Source organism: Lepus europaeus, chromosome 6, assembly GCF_033115175.1.
Source record: "Lepus europaeus isolate LE1 chromosome 6, mLepTim1.pri, whole genome shotgun sequence".
NCBI classification, from domain to species: Eukaryota; Metazoa; Chordata; class Mammalia; order Lagomorpha; family Leporidae; genus Lepus; species Lepus europaeus.
Genome location: NC_084832.1, coordinates 104,602,820 through 104,629,786, shown reverse-complemented (window position 1 = coordinate 104,629,786; position 26,967 = coordinate 104,602,820). Strand labels below are relative to the sequence as shown.

Here is a 26,967-nt window from a genome sequence, read left to right as displayed (position 1 = left end):
CCCTGGCTCACCAGGTGATCCTTCCTCTGCACACATTCTACCAGCCATCCCCCTTTCCAGATGCCAGGCCAATGAACCACTCGAGAGTGGACTGTTAACCTCTACACTGTGAGCTGAAATAAACCTACTTTTGTAAGTAGCTCCTCTCAGGTATTTATATAAAGCGAATAATACAGAGCACAGGTATTTATAATTATTATGTCTTCTAGCTGTATGGAACCTTTTATTAAAGTTCCTCTTTATTTCTTGTACAGATTTGTGATTTAAAGTCTCTTTGGCCCATAGTTGTATAGGCACTCCTGTCTTTTGGGTACCATTTGCATGGAATGCCATCTTCCATACTCTCACTTTGGATTTACTCGTGTATTAGAATTTTAAGTGAATCTCTTATAGACAGTGTATTGTTGGATCATGTTTTTGAATCCATTCTGCCAGTCTCTGCCTTTGGATTGTAAAACACAGTCCATTTAAACTTAAACTGATTGCCATAAGAAAGGACTTGCTTTTGTCATTTGTTATTTGCTATATGCTGTATAGCTTTTTTTGACTTTTCTATCCTGTGTTATTGTCTTCTTTTATGGTTAGTTGACTTTTTATAGTAAAGTTTAAAATTTCCCATTTCCATTTATGTGTGTTCTATAGCTTTTTTTCTTTATAGTTTCCACGGTTACCCTGGGCTTTACAATGAATATCCTAAACTTATAGTACTTTTTTTTTTTTTTACAGGCAGAGTGGACAGTGAGAGAGACATAGAGAAAGGTCTTCCTTTTCCATTGGTTCACCCCCTAATGGCCACTGCGGCCAGCGCACCGCGCTGATCTGAAGCCAGGAGCCAGGTGCTTCTCCTGGTCTCCCATGTGGGTGCAGGGCCCAAGTACCTGGGCCATTCTCCACTGTGCTCCCGGGCCACAGCAAAGAGCTGGACTGGAAGAGGAGCAACTGGGACAGATTCCAGTGCCCCAACCGGGACTAGAACCCGGGGTTCCGGTGCCGCAGGCGGAGGATTAGCCTATTGAGCCACGGCACTGGCCTGCTTATAATACTTTAATATAAGTTTACACCAGCTTAACTTCAATAACATGCAAAAGCTCTTCTGTTTTACAGTTTTGTTCCCACCCTGTTTGGTTTTTTGGCACAAAGTTACATCTTTATTACTTTTTGTTTTTGGGCACGTGTATAATCATTTAAATGCATTGGTCTCCTAAATTAGGTAAAAAATGAAAGGGGGCATTACAAACCATTGTCATAATTCTAGCTTTTAGAATTGCTCATGGATTTATCTCTGTTGAGCTTTCTATTTCATCACAGGGCTTTGAGGTACTGCCTGGTGTCATTTCACTTCAACGAGCAGGACTTCCTTTAGCATTTCTTGTAGAGAGTGGATCCAGTGATGACGACGTTTTTTGGCTTTTATTTATCTGGGAATTAGTTTCTCCCTTAATTTTGAAAGATGCTTTTGTCAAATATGAGATTCCTGGTTGACTTTTTTTTTTTTTCTCTTTTAGAACTTCAAATATTTTGGTTCATTGTCTTCTGGCCTCCAGAGTTTCTGATGAGAAATTTGATCCATTGTATGAGATGAATCACATCTCTCTTGCTGCTCCTAAGATTCTTTGTCCTGGGGCTGGCATTGACTTTTGCTTGGACAAGTTTCACTTGTCACAGCCATCTGGGGGGAATGAACCAGTAGATGGAAAATACCTTTCTCTCCTCTCTCTCTCTCTCTCACTCTCTCTCCCTCTCCCTCCCTCCTTCCTCCTCCTCTTCCTCCTCTTCCTCTTCTTCCTCCTCCTTCTTTCTCTGTCACACTGCCTTTCAAATAAATATTTTAAAAGTTCTTTGTCTTTCAAAAGTCTGAGTATAATATGTCTTTTTCAGTTCATCTTCCTTGGAACCCACTGAGCTCCTTCACACATTGTCTCTGCAGATACTCCCTCTGACTTCCTTTCCCTCCTGGAACTGCCACATTGTGTATGCTGGTCCACTCGAGGGTGTCCTTCAGTTCCTTTGGTCTCTCTTCATTTTTCTTGAGACATTTTTTCTTTCTGGTCATCCAAATGCCTGGAGTAGTCAGGTCTGGCCTAGGCCAATTCAGCAGTGAAGCCATCCGATCCTGGGTTTTTCTTTGTTGGGAGGGTCTTTATTTTACTTCAGTGTCCATCTTGGTTATTGCTCTGTTTAGATTTTCTGTGTCTTTGTGACTCAATTTAGGTAGATAGTATGTGTCCAGAAATCTATCCATTTCTTCTAGGTTTCCCAGTTTGTTGGCATACAGATCTTCATAGTAATTCCTGATGATTCTTTTTATTTCTGTGTTATCTGTTGTTACATTTCCTTTTTCATCTCTGATTTTATTGATTTGGATCTTCTCCCCTTTTTTGGGGGGGCGGTTAGTTGGGCCAATGGTATATCAATCATGTTTAGTTTTTTTTTTAAAAAAACAGCTCTTTCATTTCACTGATCTTTTTAATTGTTTTTATTTTAATTTTGTTTATTCTCTAATTGTTATTACTTTCCTCTTACTAATTTGGGGGTTTGATTTGTTGTTGTTTTTCTAAGTCCTTAAGATCCATTGATAGCTCATTTGATATCTTTCCAATTTCATGATGTAGGCACCAATTGCTATGAACTTCCCTCTTAACACTGCTTTTGCTATATCCCTTACATTTTTTTTATGAAGATTATTTATTTGAAAGGCAGAGGTATATATAGAGAGGAAAAAAATATAAAGAGATAGATAGAGGGAGGGAGGGAGTAAGGGAGAAGAGAGGTCTTCCATCCACTGGTTCACTCCCCAGATGGCTGCAACAGCCAGAGATGTGCTGATTCGAAGCCACGAGCCAGGAGCTTCTTTCAGGTCTCCCAAGTGGGTGCAGGGGCCCAAGGACTTGGGCCATTTTCTACTGCTTTCCCAGGCCACAGTAGAGAGCTGAATCGGAAGTGGAGCAGCTGGGACTCGAACGGGCACCCATATGGGATGCTGGCACTGCAGGCGTCGACTTTACCTGCTGCACCACAGTGCCAACTCCTCCCATAAGTTTTTTTTTAATATTCACTTTATTTATTTGAAAGACAGAGTTACAGCGAGAGGTAGAGACAGAGAGAGAGGCCTTCCATCTGCTGGTTCACTCCCCAGATGGCCACAATGGCTGGAGCTGTGCCTATCTGAAGCCAGGAGCAGGAGCTTCTTCTGGGTCTCCCACATGGGTGCAGGGGCCCAAGGACTTGGGCCATCTTCTACTGCTTTCCCAGGCCATAGCAGAGAGCTGGATCGGAAGAGGAGCAGCCAGGACTAGAACTGGTGCCCATATGGGATGCCTGCGCTTCAGGCCAGGGCTTTACCCCACTGCGCCACAGTGCTGGCCCCCTCCCATAAGTTTTGATATGTTGTATTGTCATTTTCATTCATTTCCAGAAATTTTTTGATTTCTCTTGATTTCTTCTATGACCCACTATTCATTCAGGAGCATGTTGTAACATAACTTTTTCTCTGGTAGCTTTTGAGATGTTTTTGGCTACTGCTTTTAAGCAATTTGCTGCATGCCTTAGTGTAGTTTTCTACATGTTTTTATGCTTGGCATGCACTGAGCTCCTTGGTTTTGTGGGTTTATAGTTTTCACCAAATTTAGAAAATATTCAGTCCATTTGCACATATAATAAGCCTGAGTAGTTCTACAATTCACTGCTGTTCTTTTCTGTTTTATTTTCCTCTCCTTTTTCCCAGAGTTTTATTATGGATCTATAGCTATGTCTTCAAGTTTACTTATCTATTTTTTGACAGTGTCTGGTGTGCTCTTTGTCTAATCCAGTGTGTGTTTCATTCAGATGTTACAGATTTTTGCCTCCACAAGTTTGATTTGAATCATAACTTCTATGTGTGCTTTATATATTCAGTCTTTCCTCTGGCTTATCAAATGTAAGAAATACAATTATAAAATTTCTAATGCACTTGTCTATTAATTCAATGACCTGTATCATTTCTGAAGTGATTTTCTTGACTTTTCTCCTCATTATGGGTCACATTTTCCTGCCTGTTTGCAAGCTTTGTAAATTTTGATTGGATGCCAGACACTGTGAATGTAACCCTGCTGGGTGTGGAGTATTTTGGTAATCCTGTAAAGATCCTTGGGCTTTGTTCTGGAACACAGCTGGGCTACTTGATATTTAATCCTTTCAATTTCTATTCTTAATATTTTTTGGGCAGGGTCAGAAGAGTGTTTAGTCTACAGTTATTTTTTTCCACCTCTGAGGCAAAATCCTCCTGGATATTCTACCTGTTGCAGAACTAGACACTACTCCTGGCCTTATGTAAACTTTGGAGAGTGTTTCTTTTTAATATTTCCAGTGGTCTTTCCCAAGCCTTGGGCAGTGCCTTCGCATGCATGTGTTGTTCCGTACTCATCTGAAAAGCTAAGGGGAACAGCTCTCCAGAGCTTGTGTATCCTTCCCTTTTCCTTTATTGCTGTAGTCTTCCTGGACCCCTAGTTCTATCTTCTCTACCTGGGGAGACTTCTGAGCTCTGTGTGGGTTCCCCTCTATCCTACATGCATTAAAACTCTTTATCTGCAATACTCTAGGGCAATCATAGCACTCACTTGATTTCTCATCTCTAAAGGACCAGTTCTTCATTCCCTGATACCTAGTGTCTTAAAAATTGTTTCATGTATTTGTTGGGTATTTTAGTGTGTCAAGCAGAGATTAAATCTGGGTACTATTAACTTCATCTTGACTTGAATCTGTAAATGATATTGGAAACACTTGGAGACTTGTTATAACTAAACATATCTTGGGCCATATTCCAATCACATTGAGAAGCTATAACAGTGAGGCTGGGGTTTGGTTCTGCAACTGTGTCAGAAATATGCCAGGCATTCAATATGCAGAGTTGAGTTAGGCGTACTGCATACTCATTTACAAGACTTTACAGTCCGCTGAGGAAGACTGGGAGACGTTCACATTGCTGTCTATTCGGTTCTTAGGGCACAGATGAGGAGATGGTCCACATATAGGAGGTTTTTTTTTTAAGAGATTTATTTATTTATTTGAAAGAGTTACAGAGAGAGAGAGAGAGAAGTCTTCCATCCACTGGTTCATTCCCCAATTGGCCTCAATGGCTGGAGCTGTGCTGATCCAAAGCCAGGAGCCAGGAGCTTCTTCCGGGTCTCCCACGTGGATGCAGAGGCCTAAGGACTTGGGCCATAGCAGAGAGCTAGATCGGAAGTAGAGTAGCTGGATCTCAAACCGGCAGCCATATGGGATGCCAGTGCTTCAGGCCAGGGAGTTAACCTGCTGGGCCACAGTGCCGGCCCCCACATATAGGAGTTTTAGAGCATGCTTGTGAGGAAAGGCATCCAAGATAATCCCATGATGGCCAAAAGAGGGTTAGCAAATGATTCCTGGAGGGAATGAAGGAGCAGGTCTGGAAAGATGGGCTGGAGTTGGTTGGATTAGTGGGGGAAAGGAGAAAGGAAGACAGCAAACAAGAACATTCCAGGTCGAGAGGACATAGGAAGGCTCTGAGGTCCCGCTGCACGATGCATCAAGGAAACAAAATAATGGGGAGAGTGAAGGATAGGCTTGTCTTCAAGTCTCTGTCTGTAAAGGGAGAGCTCTCGTATCCCTAACATTTGTGATTTTCAGGAGGGAGAAGGAAATGAGGGAGTAAATCATTTTATTGAGATAGATAGGCCAGTAAAGCATTAGGTAATAGATAAGCTCTGTTTTTTCCTGGAACCTGTATCTGATTGCCTTATTCATTCATTTGTTCATCAAGAGCTTATTAAGAACCTATTTTACTTCTGGTCATGTGCTGGATGCTAGAGACTAGACATTTGTAGTACCCTATAACTTGATAGTATTTTAAAAAATTGCTGTGCATCCTAAACACTTAACATCAAACGTAGTTTACTTAGTAAAAACAAATATTCTGAACAGTAGTGATTTCAGAAAAGCGGTCAGTGACTATTTTGAGAGAAGAAATTGTCATCTTAGCTGAAGGCAGCATATATTAGGAAAGAAAAGTGAGCACTTAAGTACCAAGAACTCTTCTAAACACTTGATGTAATTAAGCATTTGCTCTTCACAGAAAGCCAACTACACCTTTTTTCAACCAGAGGATATGAAAAAAAAAATTATTTATTTATTTATTTATTTATTTTACAGAGAAGTAGGGTGAGAGATTGTTCATCCACTGGTTCACTCCCAAAATGCATGCAACAATGGGGGTTAGGCCAGGCTGAATCCAGGAACCTAGAGCTCTATCCTGCTCTCCCATGTGGGCCCAAGCACTTAAGCCATTATCTGCTGCCTCCTAGAAGCAGAGGTGCCAGGACTTGAACCAGGCACCCCATAGGGGATGTAGGCTTCCAAGCGGTGGCTAAACAGGCTTCACTACCACCGTGGTCTATGTATGCATGACCGTGGTCTTATGTATTTATTTTACAGCTACCCACCACGACAGGACTGCACAGAATCATAAAGCCTTGTAAACTATTGACGTGGTCAGTGAGGAGAGCCTTGAGTCTGATGGCAGTAATAGTTTTTTGCCAAATGCACAAAAGAGAGAGAGGCGAATCAAAAAGGCATAGACAGCCCAAAGTACTGGATATAGCAGTGCTGTGGTTCGGGTGTGGTTTGTCTCCCCAAGGTTTGTGTGCTGAAAGCTTAATCCCCAGAGGGGTCGTGTTGAGGTGCTGGAACCTTTAAGAGGTGGGGCCTAGTGGAAGGTCATTAGGTCATGGAGGTGCTTGCCCAGGTGAATGGATTAAGGCTGGTGCTGTGGTGCAGTGGGTTAACACCCTAGCCTGAAGCACCGGCATCCATATGGGCGCTGGTTTAAGACCTGCTCCACTTCCCATCCAGCTCTCTGCTATGGCCCGGGAAAGCGGTAGAGGATGGCCCAAGTCCTTGGGCCCCTGCACCCAAGTGGGAGACTCGAAAGAAGCTCCTGGTTCCTGGCTTCGGATCAGCACAGCTCTGGCCTTTGCGGCCATCTGGGGAGTGAACCATTGGATGGAAGACCTCTCTCTCTCTCTCTCTCTCTCTCTCTCTCTCTCTGTGTGTGTGTGTGTAACTCTGACTTTAAAAGAAATAAATAAATCTAAAAAAAATTAAAAAGCTGTCTTGCAGGAGTGGGTCGGGTCTGGTAGGAGTGGGTTTGCTTTGACAAGAGCAGGCTGCCTCCCTGGTCTCTTGCTATCTTGCCCACACACGTGCTCATTCTGCAGGTGGCCGGTTCCCTTTCCACTTCTCTGCCTCGTGGTGGTGCAGCCAGGATGCCAGCAGCATGCTGTACAGGACCTTCCAGCCACCAGACTCGTGAGCCATGTAAACTTTTTCGCATATTCCCCAGCCTCTGGGATTTTGTTCTACCAACACCACACTGACTTAAGCAGCACACTGGAGAGTTTCTTTAAGCTTTGTTTATGAGCATCGGCAACATTTTCCCAAAGGTAAGCTTGGAAGGGTGTCCTTATAAATAGAGGTTAAAAAAAATAAATAATACTAGAAACTGAAGAGGCAGCACGTGCACAATTTATCATTTCGCCCTCATGACGTCAGCAGACATGTGTAACACACATCTGCTAAAGAAAGCAACAGGGGCAGCATGAACATTGGCGAGGAAGATGACCACTCATCTCCGAGAGTCCTGACACCCAGTGGAGGGCCTGAAGAAGTCCACCTCAGGGGCTGAGCTCTGACGGGCTGTGAGCTGGGGACGGGCAGGGCCTCTCCTGATGCCTCCAAGTCACAGGAAGACCGGTTTTGAAAAGTTCAATGCTCCATCTGCCTGTGTATTTTTATTTCCTCCCACGGTCTACTGCCGAGACGTGCACAGGGCCGCAGTCGCACAATGAGTATTCCAGATGACAAATCGTCTGATATTTCAGTCTACTTCTTCGTGTATCCCAAGTATATTTTCCTAGGGGGTGGGGGAGAGAAGAGAAATAGATTCTTCAAATTCCAAGTTGGATTCACGGCTGAAGTGAAAACATATGCCTGTTAACTCTACTCTTATCCCAAGTGTGGCCTGGGTCTCGGGGACTGTGGTAGGGTTGGGGATGGCTTGGGAAGGTGTCTGGCAGTCTCGGTATGCCTGCGAGGCAAACACTGGCTTAGGGCTTCTGTTGCACATTGGGTCGAACAGACTGGGGCTGGATTTAAAATTCAGAAAAGTAGGTGCTAGGGTGAGGTGCAACACTGGCTGCAGGGCAACCGTGGGATCCGTGCTCCGCGGTGAGGAACCAGCTTGCTTTGTAGCCAGGGCTGCTCTGCATCCATTTGATTCGTTCGTTCATTCGCTGTTCTGGAAGTACTGGCTGAACATCTCTGATGTCTACAAAGTGCTGGGAGTTACGGGAGGAACAAGGAGGCATAACATATGAGGGGACTTCTAAAAGTGAAAGGAAACTGGAATGAAAAATAAGCTTATTTTGGTGCAAACATTTTTTTGGAAATTCATACATAGAGAGGCCTTCAAAAGTGCATGGAAAAGCATAGTATGAAAAACTATGTCTGGATTTCAGAATTGTACGCACCAAAATAAACTTGCCTTCTAATTCCAGGTTTCCATGAACTATTGGAAGTCCCGTGGTACATAATGATTTCTTTGTAGTTCTCAGGATTCTTTGAAGTTTAGTTGGGAAGATTAGATGCAATTGTATGGAACGTGGAAGACTGAAATAGTCTGGAATCCGGAGCTTCTAGAGAGCTTGTGCATAAGTAGAGTTTCCCTCCTTCCATACCATCACAAGGACACCCCAGAGAGCCACCAGAAATCCCTGAAGGCTTATCATCCAGTGTCGTCTTTCTGTCCTGTTCAGGATCATGAAGCTCTAATTCCTTCCTTTAAAAATAATTATGTGATTCAAATCTTTTTAGTTAATTTATCTGAAAGGCAGACACACACACACACAGAGAGATAGACAGACAGAACTTCCATGTGCTAGTTCACTCTTCAGAACACCTGCAACTGCCAAGGTTGGGCCAGGCCAACACCAGGATCCTGGAACTCGGTCTGGGTCTCCCAGGTCAGGGGCAGGAACTCAAGTACTTGAGCCATCCCCTGCTGCCTCCCAAGGTGTGCATTAGCAGGAAGCTGGAATTGGAAGTGGAGCCAGCACTCAACCCCATGCACTCCGCTATGGGATATGGGTGTCTGATACGGCATCTTAAGCCAATGCCTGTACCTGAGGTCTCAGTCTACGTCTCCTTCATGTTTCACAGCTCCTATCAGTTCTAGCAGCTTATAAATATTCTTTTATCAGCATTCTTTCTTTCCTCAACACTTTGCTCTCACTTGGAAAAATGAGTCCTTCATCTCACTTTTCTTTTTCATCCTCCTCCTAATTTCTACTCACATGGTCCACATAAAACCTGACTGTGGGAGCTAATGTTATAGGCAGTAGGTAAAGCCACTACTTGCATGCCGGCTGTCCATGTCTGAGTGCTGGTTCCAGCTCCCAACTGCTCCGCTTCTGATCCAGCTTCCTGCTAATGCACCTGAGAAGGCAGTGGAAGATGGCCCAAGTGCTCGAGCCTCTACCACTCATGTGAAAGACCAGGATGGAGTTCCCGGCTCCTGGCTTCAGCCTGGCCCAGCCCTGTGTGGCCATCTGGAGAGTAAACCAGAGTACGAACAATCTCTCTCCCTGTATGTGTGTCACTCTGCCTTTCAAATAAATAAATAAATCTTTAAAAATAAATAAGTGAAATAATTAAATACATAAACTTAACTATGCTCAAGAGTTAAAGCTAAGTTTTGTGACAACCTAGAGAAGTAATAAACTTTGAGCTGAAACTACATATGTGTAGAAGTAGTAATTATTATTATTATTTTTTTTGACAGGCAGAGTCAGACAGTGAGAGAGAGAGAGAGAGAGAAAGGTCTTTCTTTGCCATTGGTTCACCCTCCAATGGCTGCTGCGGCCAGCGCGCTGTGGCTGGTGCATTGCGCTGATCCGAAGCCAGGAGCCAGGTGCTTCTCCTGGTCTCCCATGCAGGTGCAGGGCCCAAGCACTTGGGCCATCCTCCACTGCCTTCCCGGGCCACAGCAGAGAGCTGGCCTGGAAGAGGGGCAACTGGGACAGAATCCGGTGCCCTGACTGGGACTAGAACCCAGTGTGCCAGCGCCGCAGGTGGAGGATTAGCCTATTGAGCCATGGCGCTGGCCAGTGATTAATTTCTAAAGGGTTTGAAAATCCCCTTTAGAATATATACTGAAGAACTCATCCATTCTCCTTAACTGGAACTGATTTTCTCTCCAGCATCTGAAGCCAAATTTAAAAACAAACAGAAATGTTTGTACTCATTTTTTTTCCTTTTTTTAAACTTTATTACTAGAATTAGAACCATTACTTTTTATAAAAGATTTATTGAAAAATGCTATAAAATTCACCCTGTTGAAGTGGTATAATTCAGTGACTTTTAGAATAGTCTCAGAGTTATGTATTATCTCTGATTTTAGGACATTTTCATCACTCCAAAAAGAAGTTCCACTTCCACTAGCAGTTACTCTCCATTCCCTCAACCCTGCCTTGGCAACCACTGATCGCTTTTCTTTCTTTATGAACAGGCCTTTCATATTCATATACATTACATGTCACATACATTGTACCATCCAATATATGTGGCCTTTCGGTCTGGCTTCTTTCCCTTAGTATAGTGCTTTAAAGGTTTATCCACATAGCAACACTTTATTTCTTTTTATGGCTGAAAAATATTCCATTGTGTTTATCCATTCATCATCCATTGGTTAGCAGGCATCTTGGTTGTTTCCACTTTCTGGCCGTAACGAATGAGGAATGCTGCTATGAACACTCAAGCACAGGTTTTTGTGTGAAAGCTTGGTTGTAATTTCCTTGGGTATATATCCGGGGAGGGATTACTAATTCTGTATTTAACATTAGGGGAAACTGCCGAAGTACTTCCTGGAGGAGCTGTAGCATTATACAATCCAATCATCCTCCCCAGCACTTGCCTATCTTTATTTTAGCTCGCCTAGGGAATAGGGTTCATCGTGGTTTTGACTTTCACTTCCCTATTACTGAAATGTGCACTCTGATCCATTGCCCACTTTAAAAGGCAGATTGTGTTTTTATTGTTGAATTCTAATAGTTCTTCTTGATATAAGTAATTTGTTAGCTATGTGATCTGCAGATATTTTCCCCACACTTTGTGGGTGGGTTTCTCACTTTCTTGATGATGATGTCCTATGGAGCACAAAATACAGTTCAGTGTTTCCATTTTTCTTTTGTTGTTCATGCCACTACTTTTGTAAGGGCATTTTGGCATTTAAGCTACATTACTGGATGAAATAAACTTGAGAGCTGGCCTATGAGCCCAGTTGATGCCTGTAATCCTTACATATATCAACAAGACCAACATGGGTTTAAAACTGAACACTTGAGACATAGCCCATGGGCAATTGACCATGTCTTGAATATCACAATGGCACAAACCTGAAGTGTTGTGGCAGGTCAGAGACTGCTGGGGTCCCTAAGGTGGAGAGGTCAGGAAATGCTTGGGGACAGAGGGATTCGAGGGAGCTCTGGTAGAAAAGGTAGAACTGAACTCATGCTGAGGAATCTGTCTTCCTTTTAGAATGAGTGGCAGCAGCTAGAATTTGGAATTCTTATAAGCCTGCCTTGTTTAGGTCAGCCGGTTAAAGGTTATCCTACCTCATGCAAAAGAGAGACAGAAGAGGCAAGCTCAGTGGGGGCTGCCGAAGCCCACAGGCAGGACCAGCCGCACTTTACTTCTGATGGCCAGGAGATCTCCTTTGTTGGGAGGTGCCAGGGTCATGGTGGCCATGCTGGCTCATGGGCCCACCAGGGGAAAGAGGACAAGGGAGTAGAGGATGAAAGCCTGTTCTTCTGGGAATGGCCCAGTCCCACTGAGATGTAGAGCGCTGGGGTAGAACGCTTTGACAAGGTTGACCATATGTAGCCATTTGAACGTGCAGTGATAAGATCTCGAGGACTGGATATAAATGAGAAGGGGAGGATATTGAGGCTGGGATGTAGGGGGAAGGCCTATTTTGATTGATATTAAGTAATTAAAAATAGATGAAAGTTTGTTTGCTTTTTAGTTTGTATGAAAATGTCCCTGCCGAATGACTGGGTCAAAGCAGCAATGGCGAAATGTCATGAACTCTGAGTCTGGGAGAGATTGGCCCCCTGCCCCACCAGTGTCTGCAAATGTGAGGAGCAGCCCGCCAGGCCGGTCTCATCACCGGACTCCCATTGCCTGTGTATTTGTGAAAACAGAAATTACATCTGTGTAAACATTTTATATGTCAGCATCCACTCATTTCCTGTTACATCCCCTTCCACACACACATACACCATGTACCCTTGGGGAGCTCGGTAAATATTTATTGACGATGAAGATTATCACTAAAAATAGGTTCCCATCAATAGCATCCATCTCTTGCCACTCAAGTGTCCTAAACCCATGAGAACTGCTTGCCTGGTGTGTTTCCTTCCTTGAAAATGAAAATCTTTACATCTCATCTCCTCTGAGCTCTGAGAAGATTCATTTCTATTGAATTTATTAATTTTTATTTTTTTAAAAAATATTGTCTCTTCAAAAATTTTTAAAAACTATTTACTTTCACTTATTTGAAAGGCAGAGAGACAGACACACACATGAACACACACAGAAGCAGAGAGAGAGCCCACAACAACCGGGGCTGGGCCAGGCTGAAGCCAGCAGCCCAGAACTCAATTCCAGTCTTCCAGTTGGGTGGCAGCGACCCAAGTAAACGGTCCATCACTGCCACTTCTTAGGGTGTGCATTAGTGGGAAGCCTGGTTGTAAGTGGAGGAGGGACTGGAACTCCAGCACTCCAGTACGGGAAGTGAGTGTCCCTAGGAGCTGTCTTAACCACTGTGCCAAATGCCCACTGTGCTTTCATGTTTGAGTAGGATACACTTACCCATCCGCCATGCTGCTGGACCCAGGGTGAGAAGTTCTCTTTCAGGTACTTGGCTCCAAAGCCCAGCACCCTGTTCATTGGGTGATTGTCAATAGCTGTGAGCTTGGCCATGGCGTCTATTGCAAGGGCAGCCTTAAAGCCCCGAGCTTTCACCTCTGATTCTCCTCTGGTGTCCACCCCTTTTAGGAACTGGTCTGTGATGGTCTTGAAGACAGAGTAGGACAGTCCCTCCTGGAAGTTACTCATCAAACCTGAGTCCTTCTTCAGCTGCATAGAAGAAGAAAAACATTCAGAAGAATGGCTTGGCCCCGTGGGGTAGACGAAGGCCACTTTCAGATCACATGTGGGCCACTAGAGCACCTGTGGAAAAGCCGGGGGTTCTAGTCTTAACCATGCATGCCATCCTGCAGCACCAGCCTGCGCAGCTACCTGCTCTGGGAATTCACTGGGATAAGTACGTGGTACCATTGAACAGTCCGTTCATTCAACACTCAACAAATGTTTCCTGGGCACTTGCAATGGGCAGGTCTTCAGGTCTTCGCTCAAGGTGCCCCACGTCAGGTGAAAGTTGTAGAACAATGCCAGGTGTGTGGCTGGAGGTAGTGTAGCAATCTAAAGCTTGGAAATCTTGGTTCAAACCTATCTTCCTTCTTACTAGCTGTGTGAGCTTGGGGAAATTGCTTAGCCCCTGGGGCTCAGTACTGTCATCTCTAGATGGTAGCTGTTGACTTAGATCTCAGCCTAATGCTGGACATGGAGGAGGTACTCTGGAAATGTCAGTCATTTTGCAGGACACTAGGGGATGGGGGGGGGGGGGGGAGGTCAGGGAAGACGCCCTGAAGTGCATAGGTTCACCTTTTAAAAGAACGAATCCATTGATTTCTTTCCCATTATATTCTACCCCATCAATTTTATCTCCAACCACTTCCTTAGACCTGGTGTCTTTACCTGCTTTGGACTACCTGCTTTACTTTTAAGAAAACCAATACTTCCTCTGCTCCTTTTGAAACATCAGGCCTTGTCATCAAGTCACATGAAGAGGCTCTAGAAAACTCATGGAAAATTTGCATTGTCTTTTACTTCCGTTCTCACTGAAGGCCATGCTTGCAATGTCTGTTAATGTGAAGGATCCTATGCGAAATCAGAAGCTTCTTAGTTGTTTGAAAATCCCTTAAGCTCTGTCCTTGAGGAATTATAAGCTAAGCAGGTGTTCAACAAATACTGCTTCTAAGAGGGATATTTGAAAGATCAATTAGATGTTATGTGAAATTTTGGTAGGGCCATGTCCTTTATCTGAACCACACCCACCCCCCAACATTGGGTGACAAGGATCCTGTGTAATTTACAAATCTGAAGCAGGAATGACCAGCTTCTTCCGCACCCAGAAAGGACTTCTCTTTGCCAGTGTCCAACTGAAGAAGGCTGGCTCCAGACCTTAGTAGGTGTCTGGACATCTGGATCCTACCAGAACAGTCGAAGAATCAAACACCAGTGGTGGGTGTTTGGCATGGTGGTGAAGACACTGCTTAGGATGCCAGTAACCCATATCAAAGTGCCTCGATTTGAGTCTTGGCTCTGCGTCAGGTCCCAACTTCCTGTTCATGTGTTCCCTCGGACACAGCAGTGATGGCTCAAGTACTTGGGCCCCTGCTACCCACATGGCAGACCTGAATGGAATCCTCAGCTCCTGACTTTGGGCTGGCCCAGCCCTAGCTATTGCTAGAATCTGGTGAGTGACCCAGTGGATGAAAGATCTCTATCTTTAAATAAATGAAACTAAATTAACAACAATAATAAAAAGAATTAAATGTCAACAGAAACACCTTGCACAGAGCACCTCCCCTCCCCGCTCCCCTTGCCCTTCCCTTGCAGTTACACAGCTTTTTGCCCTCTCTGGCAGGTGCAGGATGGGCCACTGTGTGCTCTAGGCAGTGGGTGGCTTTGTAGCACTCCGTGGTTCTCTCCCCAGCGTTGCTTTCCCAGACTGTGGGGCACTCACCACCCACTCAGTGCAAGATCAGCCCCATCGTGTGTGCCTACCAGACTCTTCTGGATGAATGTGTAGAGAGAATAACCTGGTAGACGTCTCTATAAATAATATAAACTATCACCTGAAGTCATCAAGAGAGAGCGTCAGGCACGGCAAGGTTGCTGAGAGTGGCAATTTGGGGTAAAAAGGAAAGCACCTCTCTTCACAACCCAAGGGGCAGCCCTCACACCACCTCTGTGACCTCTGGAGGCTCCTCGAGTCACCACTTAGGGAGGCTGGGAAGGAAGGTGCCATGACAGCCACAGAACCTTAGAGTTGGTGAAGAACCGATGCCCTCAATGTGTGGGTACTGAGCTGCTCACTGGTTGCTGCCATCTCACAGTTCTGGCAACAGAAAGATCCTTTCCCTGCAGGGCCAGAAAGTTGATTCTTATGGTGGGAAGAAAGCAGTTGCCCTACAACTTCCACAGTGCTAGTTCTGGAGACATGCAAGTGGTTCTTAAATCCAGGTCATGTGCTGTTTTCTGGTGGCTCTGCCCCTCTCTGCACCCTCCACTCGTACACCCCCTTCTCCTGTCTTTAGCCTAATGTTCCTGGTTTTCTCCCCATTTCTCCTTCTGTGCCGTCTCTGAGGCCCTCCCCCCTCCTGGAGATCATGCCCTGAGCGCACTCCTGACAGAGCTGTTGAGAGGAGCCGTGAGCGCACTGCGCCAGGAGAGGGAGGCTGCCCAGCTCCTGTGTAAGCCCTGGGGGCCCGACTCCCTCTCCATGGGGACTGGCAACACAAGGACGGGATTCCGTGAGCCAGGCCCTGATTGGTGGACCCTCAAGGTGACTCCGTGGTCTGTGGGTGAGGACACAGAGGAGTCGGTGTTCAGAAGCAGAGAGGCCCCTCTGACTACACCGCCTGCTTGCTCGCCAGCTCTTACCTACAGGCAGCTCTGGCACATGTTCCTGATTAGAAAGATTGGTCTCAACTTCTGAAGTCCACAAGTTCCCCCAGTAACACAAACCCGCCTCCCTGGTCCAGTTGCTCAACCACACCTCGAGCGGAGTCTGGCAACTCCAGGGAGGGAGGAAGCTTTCAGAAAGGACTGCAGCCTCTGGCAAGTGTGCCTCTCAGAAATCCAGGCAGAGCTCAGGCGAGAGTCTCAGCTTTGCTGTGGATCAGTTACATGGGGAAGGAGATGAATAATTCTATTCAGCACATTTTAATGTACTGGCATCTTTCCTTGCAATAATAAACTTGCTTTCTTAGTTTCCAAAAATTCCAAGAAGGCTCCAGAAGGGTTACTTGTGCTTTCCAAAGTAATTCATTGTTGAGATGCTGCCAGCATGAAGAATTTGGGCTCCAAGGGAAATAAAACGTAGGCCTAAGTGGAAACTAGAACTTTGAAAAGGAGTCAGCTACAACCTGGAGTGCAATTCCATTCTCGTGCACTATTGCATGGGCACAGAAAGCGATCACAGGAGCTGAACAAGCTTCCTACCTCTTTTTCCAGCTGATCTCCTGAATATTTCAGAAGCTCAACAAGCTTGGCTATTATTTGGTCTTCTTCATCTGAAGGAAGAAATTCCAGTTATTTCTCTTAAGAGAGGCAAAAAATCATAATCATCATCTTAAGTTTCTACATTGGCAATGCTGTGGCTTGGTGAGGTTGTAAAGAAAAGACATGCTTTCTCACTCTGCAATCTAGCCTTACCTTACCTCTTCGGATCAGACCAAACCATTCGGATACTCCCCTACGTTCCCCTCATTTCCTTTTTTCCTCTTCTTTGCTCAGCCCCCCAGTTTTCACCATGACGCTCGCCGTGGTTTTTGCCAAGAGAACATTGTCGAAGGCCTCAGCCCTGCTCCCCGTAATCCATTCTATGAAGATGGGAGCAATTCCCTGTGGGTTTTAGACTCTTCCTCAGTAGTAGGCGCCTTTTCCTTGGACGCTATATTGGATTGGATTGCTCACTTTGTGTCAGCTGCTTGAAAGTACTGAGCTGAGAGGGAGAACGGTCTCTCTGGCCTGCATCTTGAGAATCAACCTCGCTCCTAAGTTTGTTTTATTTCCACATTTTTGTTTTTTGTTTTTTTTTTTCACATTATCTTTCACATTTTATTTATTTTATCTGGTTGAAATTTATTCTTCATAGGTCATGTCTATATAATAAGATGAGGTATAAACAAATGAATACAATTCCCCACCCCCATGCAGGCAGATAGCGACATGGCTATCATTGGCTTGTGATGTATCTGTTGGAATGAGTGAGGTAGACTATGATTTTTCTTGTCTCAAAACTTGTTAACAACTGGGACAGGTGTTTGGCCTAGAAGTTAAAATACATGCATCCCAAACCAGAGTAGCTAGGTTCCAGGTCCAGTTTCTGGCTCCTGACTTCAGCTGTCAGTGTAGAGGGGGATGGGAGGCAGCAGGTGATGGCTCAAGTAACTAAATTCCTGCCAGCCACATGGGAGACTAGAATTGAGTTCCTGGCTCCTGGCTTCAGCCTGGTCCAGCCCTGGATGTTTTGAGCATTTTGGGAGTAAACCAGTAGATGGGAGCATTCTTCTCTCTGTCTCTCAAATAAATAAAAATGAATAATTATAAAAATAACTTGCTAACAACTAAGCAAGATGGGAGTGGTCATTGCTACAGAACATATTCCAGAGAAAAGCCAGTTACTGAGAGAATGCTGCTTCTTACTTCTGGTAGTCTCTGGAGCCATAGGGCCCTGATGCTCATCCCAGATAAGAAGGCAAAAGGAGGCCCAGGCATTGGTGCAACAAGTCCCAGTGTGGTTCTAACCAAGAGGCGGATGGGAAGATTGAGACTCCGGGTACTGGCGAGAAGAAAAGGTGTCCACAGCCTGAGAGCAGCTTTTATCTGCTGCTGCTCTCTGGGAGAGTGGAGGACTCCATTTCTCACGTGCACGGGAGGAGAGGGGTCTTAGCCATAGCTTGGCTTGGGGTATTGCTTCCCATCTCCTGGGCCTATTGGGGCTGGCAGTAAAGTATCTTCTGAGCAGACTCAGTGGGTTCTTCCTTTCCTACAGCTCCTTGCTCGAAGCCTCTGTGGCAGTGGGTGGCCCCTACCCTACCACCAGGGATGGACAAAGCCACCACTCTGCTTCAGGGGTTGGAGCTGCCAACGTCTTTGCAGGGAGAACTTTTGCCTTGTGCTTTGGGGAGCTAAAAACTCAGAGCCACCTCTGGCTCACATCCTTCACTACAGTTTGGGAAGAGAGAGGGGAACATCAGTGGTGAGGCTAAGCAGAACCAGCTTCCCTCCTTCTGTGAGCACTCGGTCCTGTTCCCCTCCACTGTCCCTTCAGAGCCCAGTGCTCCCACAAAGCCTGATGAAATCAATACGCCAGTTATCACTATGGTTAATCAATACGCCAGTTATCATTATGGTTCTGGTGACGGCTGGCTCAGTCTGGTCACTACTTCTCAGTTCTACACCAGACCTAGTAAGTGACAGCCCCCAAAGCAATATAAGTCCCTAGGTTCGTGCTTCAACTCTATGCAAGGCAAATTGGTCCAGGACCACTGGTGACGGGATCAAGCCTAAGACTGTATTTTCTCCCTATGGTCAAGGAAGAAAGCAAACGTCTGAGTTTCCTTCTCCCACTTAGTAGGAGACTTTTCTTTTGATGTAACAGTGTGTTTGCCATGTCAGTTCAACCTGCTGGTGTGTGTTTCTGTCACTACCTCAGACCAGATCATCACTGATGCCCAAGCTGCTGAACTCTGAGCTGAATAAATACAGAAATGTGCATACACCTCTGTCTGGCAAACATCTGACCCAACACAAACACTCAGAAGGAAGGTTTACCTTTCTTAGAACTTGGAGCTCCAGGCCCGCCGCCTCTCAGCTGGGTGTGGAGAGCCTGTTTTACCCATTTGGCACCAGAGCTTTTTCCCTGGCATGGCACTTCTGGTGGTGGCCAGGAATAAACGATTTTAGCAACTCGGTTGGCAATGGAAGCAACTTTGGGGTCCACGTCTGAAACAAGACAGAACAGTGTTGAGAGGCCCTTCCCAAGAGCACTGCCTAGGACTCCTGGGGACGCATGGTTGCTTGGAATGGGAAGCCCAGGAGTGTGTGTCTGGGGCGGGGCCATTCTTCAGAAAAGACCAGCGGTTGCCTGGCAGGGCCTGGGATTCAGGAGGACACAGAGGAACGAGTGGCACCTGGGAACGGCTGCCCTTCTTTACATTCTTTTAGAAGTTTTGCAAAATTGAGGTCCCCTGTCCCCTTTGGAAAGGAGAAAACACAAAAGGGAATGCTTGCAAGAATGCTCACTATGCTTTTATTTTTATTCTCTCTCCCTCTCTCTCTCCGTCTCCCTCTCTGTCTCTCTCCCTCTCCATCTCTCTCTCTCCCTCTCCATCTCTCTCTCTCTCCCCCCCCTTCTCCCCCTCTCCCTTCCTCTCCCTTCCTCTCCCTCCCTCACTCTCTTTTCTGCCATCCTTTACACCTCTGTGCCTCTAGGTACATAGGAAGGCATTAGTAGTTTGACAAACATTTGGGAACTGCCACTGAGGAAAGAGAAATATCCATGGTGTATTGCCATCTCCATCACTCAAGTGCATTATCAAGTAAACACCCAAAGCCCCTTGCTCATAGTCTTGCATCTTCTCTCTCTCCTGTGTCTACTGAAAAGCAATCAGTTATGCTTGTAGGTGAACAAGGATTTATAGGGTATAATCCATCCTTCAAGAATTTATAATCCTGCAAGAGAGTTATGTCATGTTTGAAATAACTTTAACACATTCATGGAAAATGGAATTAAAATACAAATTTAGGAAGCAGGCATTTAGCTTTGTGGTTACGATGCTCACATCCTTCATTGAAGTACCTGGGTTGGAGTACTGACTCTGGCTTTGGATTCTAGCTTTCTGCTAGTGCACATCTTAGGAGACAATAGTGATGGTGGGGCTGGTGCTGTGGCGCAGTGGGTAAAACCACTGCCTGCAGTACTGGCGTCCCATATGGGTGCCGGTTGGAGTCCGGGCTGCTGCACTTCCGATCCAGCTTTCTGCTATGGCCCGGGAAGGCAGTGGAGGATGGCCCAAGTGCTTGGGCCCTGCACCTGCATGGGAGACCAGGAGAAGCACCTGGTTCCTGCCTTCGGATCAGCATGGTGTGCTGGCCGTAGCGGCCATTTTGGGGGTGAACCAATGGAAGAAGACCTTTCTCTCTGTCTCTCTCACTGTCTAACTCTGCCTGTCCAAAAAAATAAAATAAATAATTGTGGTTTAAGTGATTAAGTTGCTGCCATTCACAAGGAGAGTTGGACTGAGGTCCTGGCTGTTGACTTTGGCTTCTGCAATTCTGTGGTGTTGTAGACAATTGGGGAATGAACCAGTGGATAGGTTCTCTCTCTCTCTCTCTCTCTCTCTGTCTCTCTGTCTCTCTCACTGACTCTTTGTAAAAAACAAAAAGTGAAAAGTAAAATATAACAGTTTATTTTGGTATGAAAAAACTTGAAATCCATGAATAATTTGTTCATAATATGCATTTTCCATGAACTTTTTTGAAGACCCCTTGTACTTTCACACAGGATTATGTATAAAGCATTTGAAGTCAGGAAGGTTTGGAATGGCATGGGCCCCTTGAATGTTATAGTCTATAAATCTTACATCAGTTTTGGCCCTGACTGGGGATAGGGTGAGCTTGGGTAGGCAGAAATTTGTGTTGTTGGGCAGCAAAATTTTTAGTGCTGACTTGTCCCTAAGTTCTTAACTTTTAGAAGTGTGTGCGGACTCTGGCTTTGATGTCATACAGAGCATTTGAGTAGTATCACAGAACGGTACAGAATCATTGAAGAAACTAAAGGAGCGGGGTCCTGGCTGGAACACTGGTTTCCAGGGAAGTCCTGGACTCTGTAAGTCATGATAGGAAGGAGAGGCAGCCCGGGTCCTGGGAGGACGGTGTCACATAGGAAACAGGTATGGGTACCGTGTGGGACTGCCAAGCTGTGGTCTGGTCATCAGACCCTACAATTCCTCTGTAGCATGAAGGCTTCAGTGTCCTCCTCTCATCATTGGCCATTCCCGAACCTACAGCCATGGGAGAAAATGCTCCGTCCATTACACTGCCCATAGGTGGAGATTGGCCTTCAAAAGCCCTATTTTTTCATGCTTAGTCCTTAGGGTTCAGAAGCAGATAAGCAGTGAATTAGAGAAGTCCAGACAAGGTCAATGTATTTCTTTCTCATTTTAACAACCAAACTGAGTATATTTTCACTTCAGAATCACTTCATTGCAACCCAGCCAGCCTCCTCTTGAGTGTCGGCTATCTATGGCCTTGGTAAGGGAATGGCAAGAGGCCGATTCCAAAGCCAAAGTGAGCTGCCCTTGTAGTGTTCTCAGACGACAGGAAGGGAACACTCACACCTGTTACCTCTACAACCCAGGTATCCTATCTAGTGTGATCTGCGTCTGGTTTTCCCACCAGAAGTCATCCTTAGCCCATCGTGCATGCTAGGAGGACCACTGGAGAGCCCCACAGGCTATCGCTCCTTGCCCCTACCACGTACCCCCCCAACCTGATGGCAGGGCTACCACAAGACGACCAGCAGGCACAGAGGCGCTCAGTCTGATGGACCTGTGTACACTGTGATGACTTCTGCAAGTCTGTGGACGTGGAGCAAAGGAGGTAGATGAAATATGTGCAAGGTGAACTACAAGCCAACGTTTTGATCCGGATGAACTCACTCTAATGAGGAGTCCACTTTGAATACTTTCAGAAGTGGCTGTCGGACTTGGTCCTATCTGATAGGCAAGGGAGACTGGATGGGGGTTAGGGAGAAGACTGCAAGGCTGCCATCCTTTACAGTCTATTTTGGGGTCCCTGTGGAGCCAAGCAGAGCAGAGAGCAGGGCTAGGGAGGTACTGTTCGGTCCAAGGGCCAAGGCGTTTGCTTTAAAGAGAAGGTCAGAGAATGTGGGAGTGTTTTCCACATGGTAAAATCTATTCCCCACTCAGTACCCATTTTCCTCTTCTTTCTTAGTAACATATCCCTAAAATGTGAGAGACAGTACTGGACAAGGTGCAAAACAACATTTCTTAGCTTCCTTTGCAGTAAGGAGTGACCAAAGAGATGGAAGGAGGAATCGGGAGCAGTTTCAAGAAAGCTCTCTGAAAGGGAGCTAGATTATCTAGAAAGAAGGCTGCCTTGCTTGCTTTTTCGTCCTGCTTAAAATGTAGATGTGATGGCTGGAGTCCCAGCAGCCACACTGGAATAGAAGGCAGCTGAGAAATGTCCGAATGCCTAATAAATTCGCGGAGCTGCCGTTATCAGGCCTGGGCCACCACACTTTGGTCTCTTACGGGAGAGAGAAGTGCGCCTCTGTATTACTGAAGCAATAGTTAATTGGCTTTCCACTGACTTTGATCTTAGTAGTAACCTTGCACATGAAGTGAACCGAAGCCGTGGAGACACAACGGATTCGCAAGTGAAAGAACCCGGCGTGGTGGTCTCTAAGACCAGCTCGAATGCCCATTTCTCTACATCTTAAGGCCTTTCGCCGGTAGAATTTGGTCTGGGGCGTGACCTCGCATTTCCGACTTATCCCTGGTATCTCAGTCCTGGAAATGGCCACACAAGGCCAAATGGAGCCCAGGTGAAAGCAACAGCCCAGCTCTGTTTAATGTGTGAGGCACCGTTGGTCACACCCAATATAAAACCAACAATGTGAACATAAAACCACCTAATTACCAGCCAAACCAGAGAGTGAGGCAGAGACTATGGTGGGAAGATAAGCTCCCATAAGTATGCAAAGCAAAGGTCTGTAGGAGATAATCATTTCTACTCTTTAAAAATTTATATATACACACATATATACACAGTTTTATATAAGGGTGCTTCAAAAATTTCCTGGAAAGGACCAGCATTGAGGCACAGTGGGTTAAGCCGCCACCTGCAACACTGGCATCCCATATCAGAGCACTGGTTCGGTCCTGGCTGCTCCACTTCCTGTCCAGCTCCCTGCTGGTGTGCCTGGGAAAGCAGTAGACGATGGCCCAAGTAGTTGCACCTCTGAAGCTCATGATGGAGTTCCAAGCTCCTGGCTTCAGCAGTTGGGGAGTGAACCAGTGGATCGAAGATCTCTCTGTCCCTCCCTCTCTCTGTCAGTCTGCCTTTCAAATAAATTAGATAAATCTTTTAAAAAAGTCAATGGAGGAGCTGGCGCTGTTATGTAGCCAGTAAAGCCGACCCTGCAGTGCCAGCATCCCATATGGGCGCTGGTTCTAGTCCCGGCTGCTCCACTTCAGTTCCAGCTCTCTGTTAATGCACCTGGGACAGCAGCAGAAGATGGCCCAAGTCCTTGAACCCCTGCACTCATGTGGGAGACCAGGAAAAAGCACCTGTCTCCTGGCTTTGGATTGGTCCAGCTCTGGCCATTGTGGCCATTTGGGGAGTGAACCAGCAGATGGAAGATCTCTCTCTCTGCCTCTCTGTAACTCTGCCATTGAAATAAATATTTTTTTTTTTAAAAAAAGCTTATGGAATCAAAAGATAATTTTATTTTGATATAAAACATTTGAAATTCTTGCATAATTTATTCATAATATACATTATCCATGAGCTTTTGAATATCCCTTGTATGCATTTCAAATTTTTGCACCAAACTTATCTTTTAATTCTGTTTTTCCATGAATGTGTTGAAGTATCCTTGTATATAGAGTTGTACAGTATGTAGCTATTCAGCCATAGATATTATTTAGCATGGATGTCTAAGTGCTTTCTGAATGTAATCTTTTATTCTTGATCTCACATAAAACTGAACTTTCTTTACCCAAGATCCCCTCCCCCCAAAAAAGGCAGGAGGAGGGGAGAAAAGTTCCTTAGGAAATTTTAGAGAATGAAAGAAAGGTCAAGTGACACTTTAGTAAATATCATTTATGTCAGGAAAAACCAGAAGGCAGATCCAAAGCCCTCGGTCACCTAGCCCCATCCACATGGAGGTCTAGCAGAAAAGTCACTGGGTTCAGTGTGTTCCTGACCTCTGGTACTGCCCCCGGCAGGAGGCTGTGGGCCACACTGGAGAGAGGGCAGGAGGTGGCAGGGGTAGGGGGCAGGGATACGTGGAGGTAGGAGTGTAGAAGACCCCGGGGAGAGGGCCACAGAGCCCAGGACCTTTGGTTCCAGGTTCAGCGTTGCTAGCCGCCCTTAAGGGGTAGAGCCTCGTTGGGGATCCTGGGTGGTCCCAGGTCTGCCACTTCCCAGTTCCTTTGTCGGGACTCCCACTGCCTTATACCGGGGCACTTCAAAAAACCTGTGGAAACTGGAATCGAAGTATAAGTGTATTTCGATGCAAAAAAAATTTGAAATCCATGCATAGGTTTTTCATCATACACATCTTGTAGAAACTTTTGGAAGACTCCTTGTGTGACCTGTATGAAAAAGTCCCCCAGATAATCCTGGCCCTAACTTCTGTCCTGAGCTCCTACAGGCCTAGTGAGAGAGGGAAGTGATTCTCCAAGTAAAAGCCAGGACAGTTGCAAGATTTTAAAATTGAGACATTGCTGCCACCTGTTGACTAATTATTGACCAGTTCCTCGGACAGATCCCACAGCACGAGGAGAAGGGGACTGCCTTCAACATCTGAGCGTGGGCTCTGGTGCTGTTGAAGGGAAGAAGGTGCTCATGGCAAGGTTTGGGTGCAAGGGGCAAGTCCACAGAGCGCTCACTCAATGCCAGTGATTTTGTCTCAATGAAGAAAGATTTCTCAAAAGGTTTCTTCTGAGTGTTTTTTTAAAAATAATTTTTTAAAAAGATGTATTTTTTTTATTTATTTGAAAGAGTTACAGAGAAAGGTAGAGACAGAGCGAGAGAGGTGTTCCATTGGCTGGTTCACTCCCCAGATGACCTCAGCAGCTGGAGCTGAGTTGATCCGAAGCCAGGAGCCAGGAGCTTCTTCCAGGTCTCCCATGTGGGCGCAGGGGCCCAAGGTAGGACTTGGGTCGTCTTCCATTTGTAGGCACATTAGCAGGGAGCTGAATCAGAAGAGGAGCAGCTGGGACTAGAACCAGCACCCAAATGGGATGCTGGCGCTGCAGGCCAGGGCTTTAACCTGCTATGCCACAGCATCAGCCCCATGGCTTACGTTCTGATCTTTCCATTTACCATTAACAAGGTGGAAGGGTGTGATCTCCCCAGTGCGCCGAGAGGGACCTGACCTCCCACAGGGAGTGAGGCAGAGGTCTGTGTGGTGGCACAGCTGGCGAAACTGCCCACCGCCTGTGAAGCCCGCATCCCACATGAGCCCTGCTGTGAGTCCTAGCTGCTCTAGTTCCAATCTAGCTTCCTGCTAATGGCCTGGGAAAACCGCGGAAAATGGCCCAAGCGCTTGGGTCCCTGCCACTCATATGGGAGACCCAGATGGAGTTCCAGGCTCCTGACTGGCCTGGACCAGCCCCAGCCATTGTGTCCATTTGGGGAGCAGTTGGAGGATCTCTCTGTCTCACTCCCCCCTTCAAATAAAAAAAAGATTCTGATAGAGAGAGAGAGAGACAGACAGACAGATACAAGAGCCCTATCTGGGATTCTTTTTGACATGGGCCTCTGGCACGAAGGAGCAGGGATTTGGCCAGCGGGCTTATTTATTTATAGACGGAACACCGGTCTTGTCACTCTTCACTGCCAGTGTCTTTATTTCTGCCCAGTCTTGGAAGGAGTGGGACAATTCCTACAGACACTAATGAGGTGCGAAGCGGAGGCACCGTGAGCCCCTGTCTGAGGCCCGTCTTTAGGATCCAGGGTGTGCACCAAGAAGGGAAGACCCGGATGTGGGAGACAGCACGCCCCGAAGCCTACCTTCATTCTCTCCACGCTGCTCCACGGCGGAGAGGGACCTGGACCCTTGAGGGGAAACAGCAGTCGGAAGCCCCCGGCTATGGGGCAGCTCAGACGAGTCCTGCTCGTCTTCCTCCTTCTCCAGTACGCCAAAGAGTGCTTTCCATGAAGATTTTTTCTTGCCAAGATTTATTGACTTCTCACTGGATCGGGAGTTTCTGCAGGGCCACGACACCTGTGTCCGTGACTCGTTCGTTGAGCCACTCTCCACTCCTTTCTGGGACAAACTTCTTGTTCTCAACAGCTTGGGCGAGAAGGTGGCAGGGGTTCTCTTGAAGACATGGTGTCTGACATAGAAGGCCAGGATTTTGAATTCTAGGCTGTTTAGGTCATCATCATCCAGGGGGATTTCTTCCAGGTCACTCGGGCTGGTGCTGCACATGTTGGGCCTGTAACGACAAAGTCCACACCATGCCTTTCTACCTGCGGGCCGTTGCTTGTGTGTAGGTTAGGGGAGGCAGGGGTGAAAGCCCAGTGTGTATTAATTGAGCATCTACTATTTGTGCTGGGCAGCTTGGGGCAAGCAGAGATGGCAAGGCCAGTCTTACTGGGTTGGGAAGAGAGATGGGGCAGAGATAACTCCAGAGAAGAGAATGAACTGAGAGCTCTACCCGTTAGGCAGATAGGACAAGTCAGCCTCAAGTAGGGGAGCAAGTGCAGGTCTCTAGAGAGGTACCAGGTCTAGACAAGCAGGCAGATACAGGGTTTAAGACCCAGATGGGCAGAGAGCAGTCTGTGAGTGGATATAGGACACGTTCTGCTTGCAGAGCGGCAGAAGAACTGGTGTGGCAGGAGCATTGATGGGCAGCCCAGGCCTGGGAATAGTGGAGGGAAAATCAGTGAATGGCAGTTGGGGCCAGATTATGGTGGCCTTTGGATATCAGGCTCAAAGCTTCGCATTCTCCCAAGTCAGTTGGTACATTTCAAAAGGAGCCCTGGGCTGCAAAGGGTAGAAAAGGTCTTCTGGGAGAGGTGGGTGAGCCAAGGGAGAAGCCAGCTCACAGAGAGAAATGTCTGGTCCCACTGACCCTTCCCTTCTCTTCTCCCTTCTCCATGGGCAACCCACCCGAGCTTGTCCAAGTTGGCTTCTATTTCTTGCCATATTTGGTGTTGCATGGAGGATTGCATCTGAAAAAAGCATACCTCTACCTCTGTCTCTTTAGCAGATTTGAAAAGCTCCGA

General features: G+C 46.2%; 1 protein-coding gene across 1 annotated transcript; it reads right to left on the bottom strand.

Annotated features, from left to right (window-relative positions):
• Nucleotides 1-7,885: 7,885 nt before the first annotated feature.
• Nucleotides 7,886-26,167, bottom strand: BCL2L14 (BCL2 like 14). The gene is made up of 5 exons (XM_062195493.1): nucleotides 25,747-26,167; nucleotides 18,754-18,924; nucleotides 16,417-16,487; nucleotides 12,937-13,203; nucleotides 7,886-7,921 (listed from the first exon to the last, which is right to left on the bottom strand). Exons 1-5 carry the CDS (start codon nucleotides 26,165-26,167, stop codon nucleotides 7,886-7,888), a joined length of 966 nt encoding a protein of 321 aa, XP_062051477.1.
• Nucleotides 26,168-26,967: the final 800 nt, after the last annotated feature.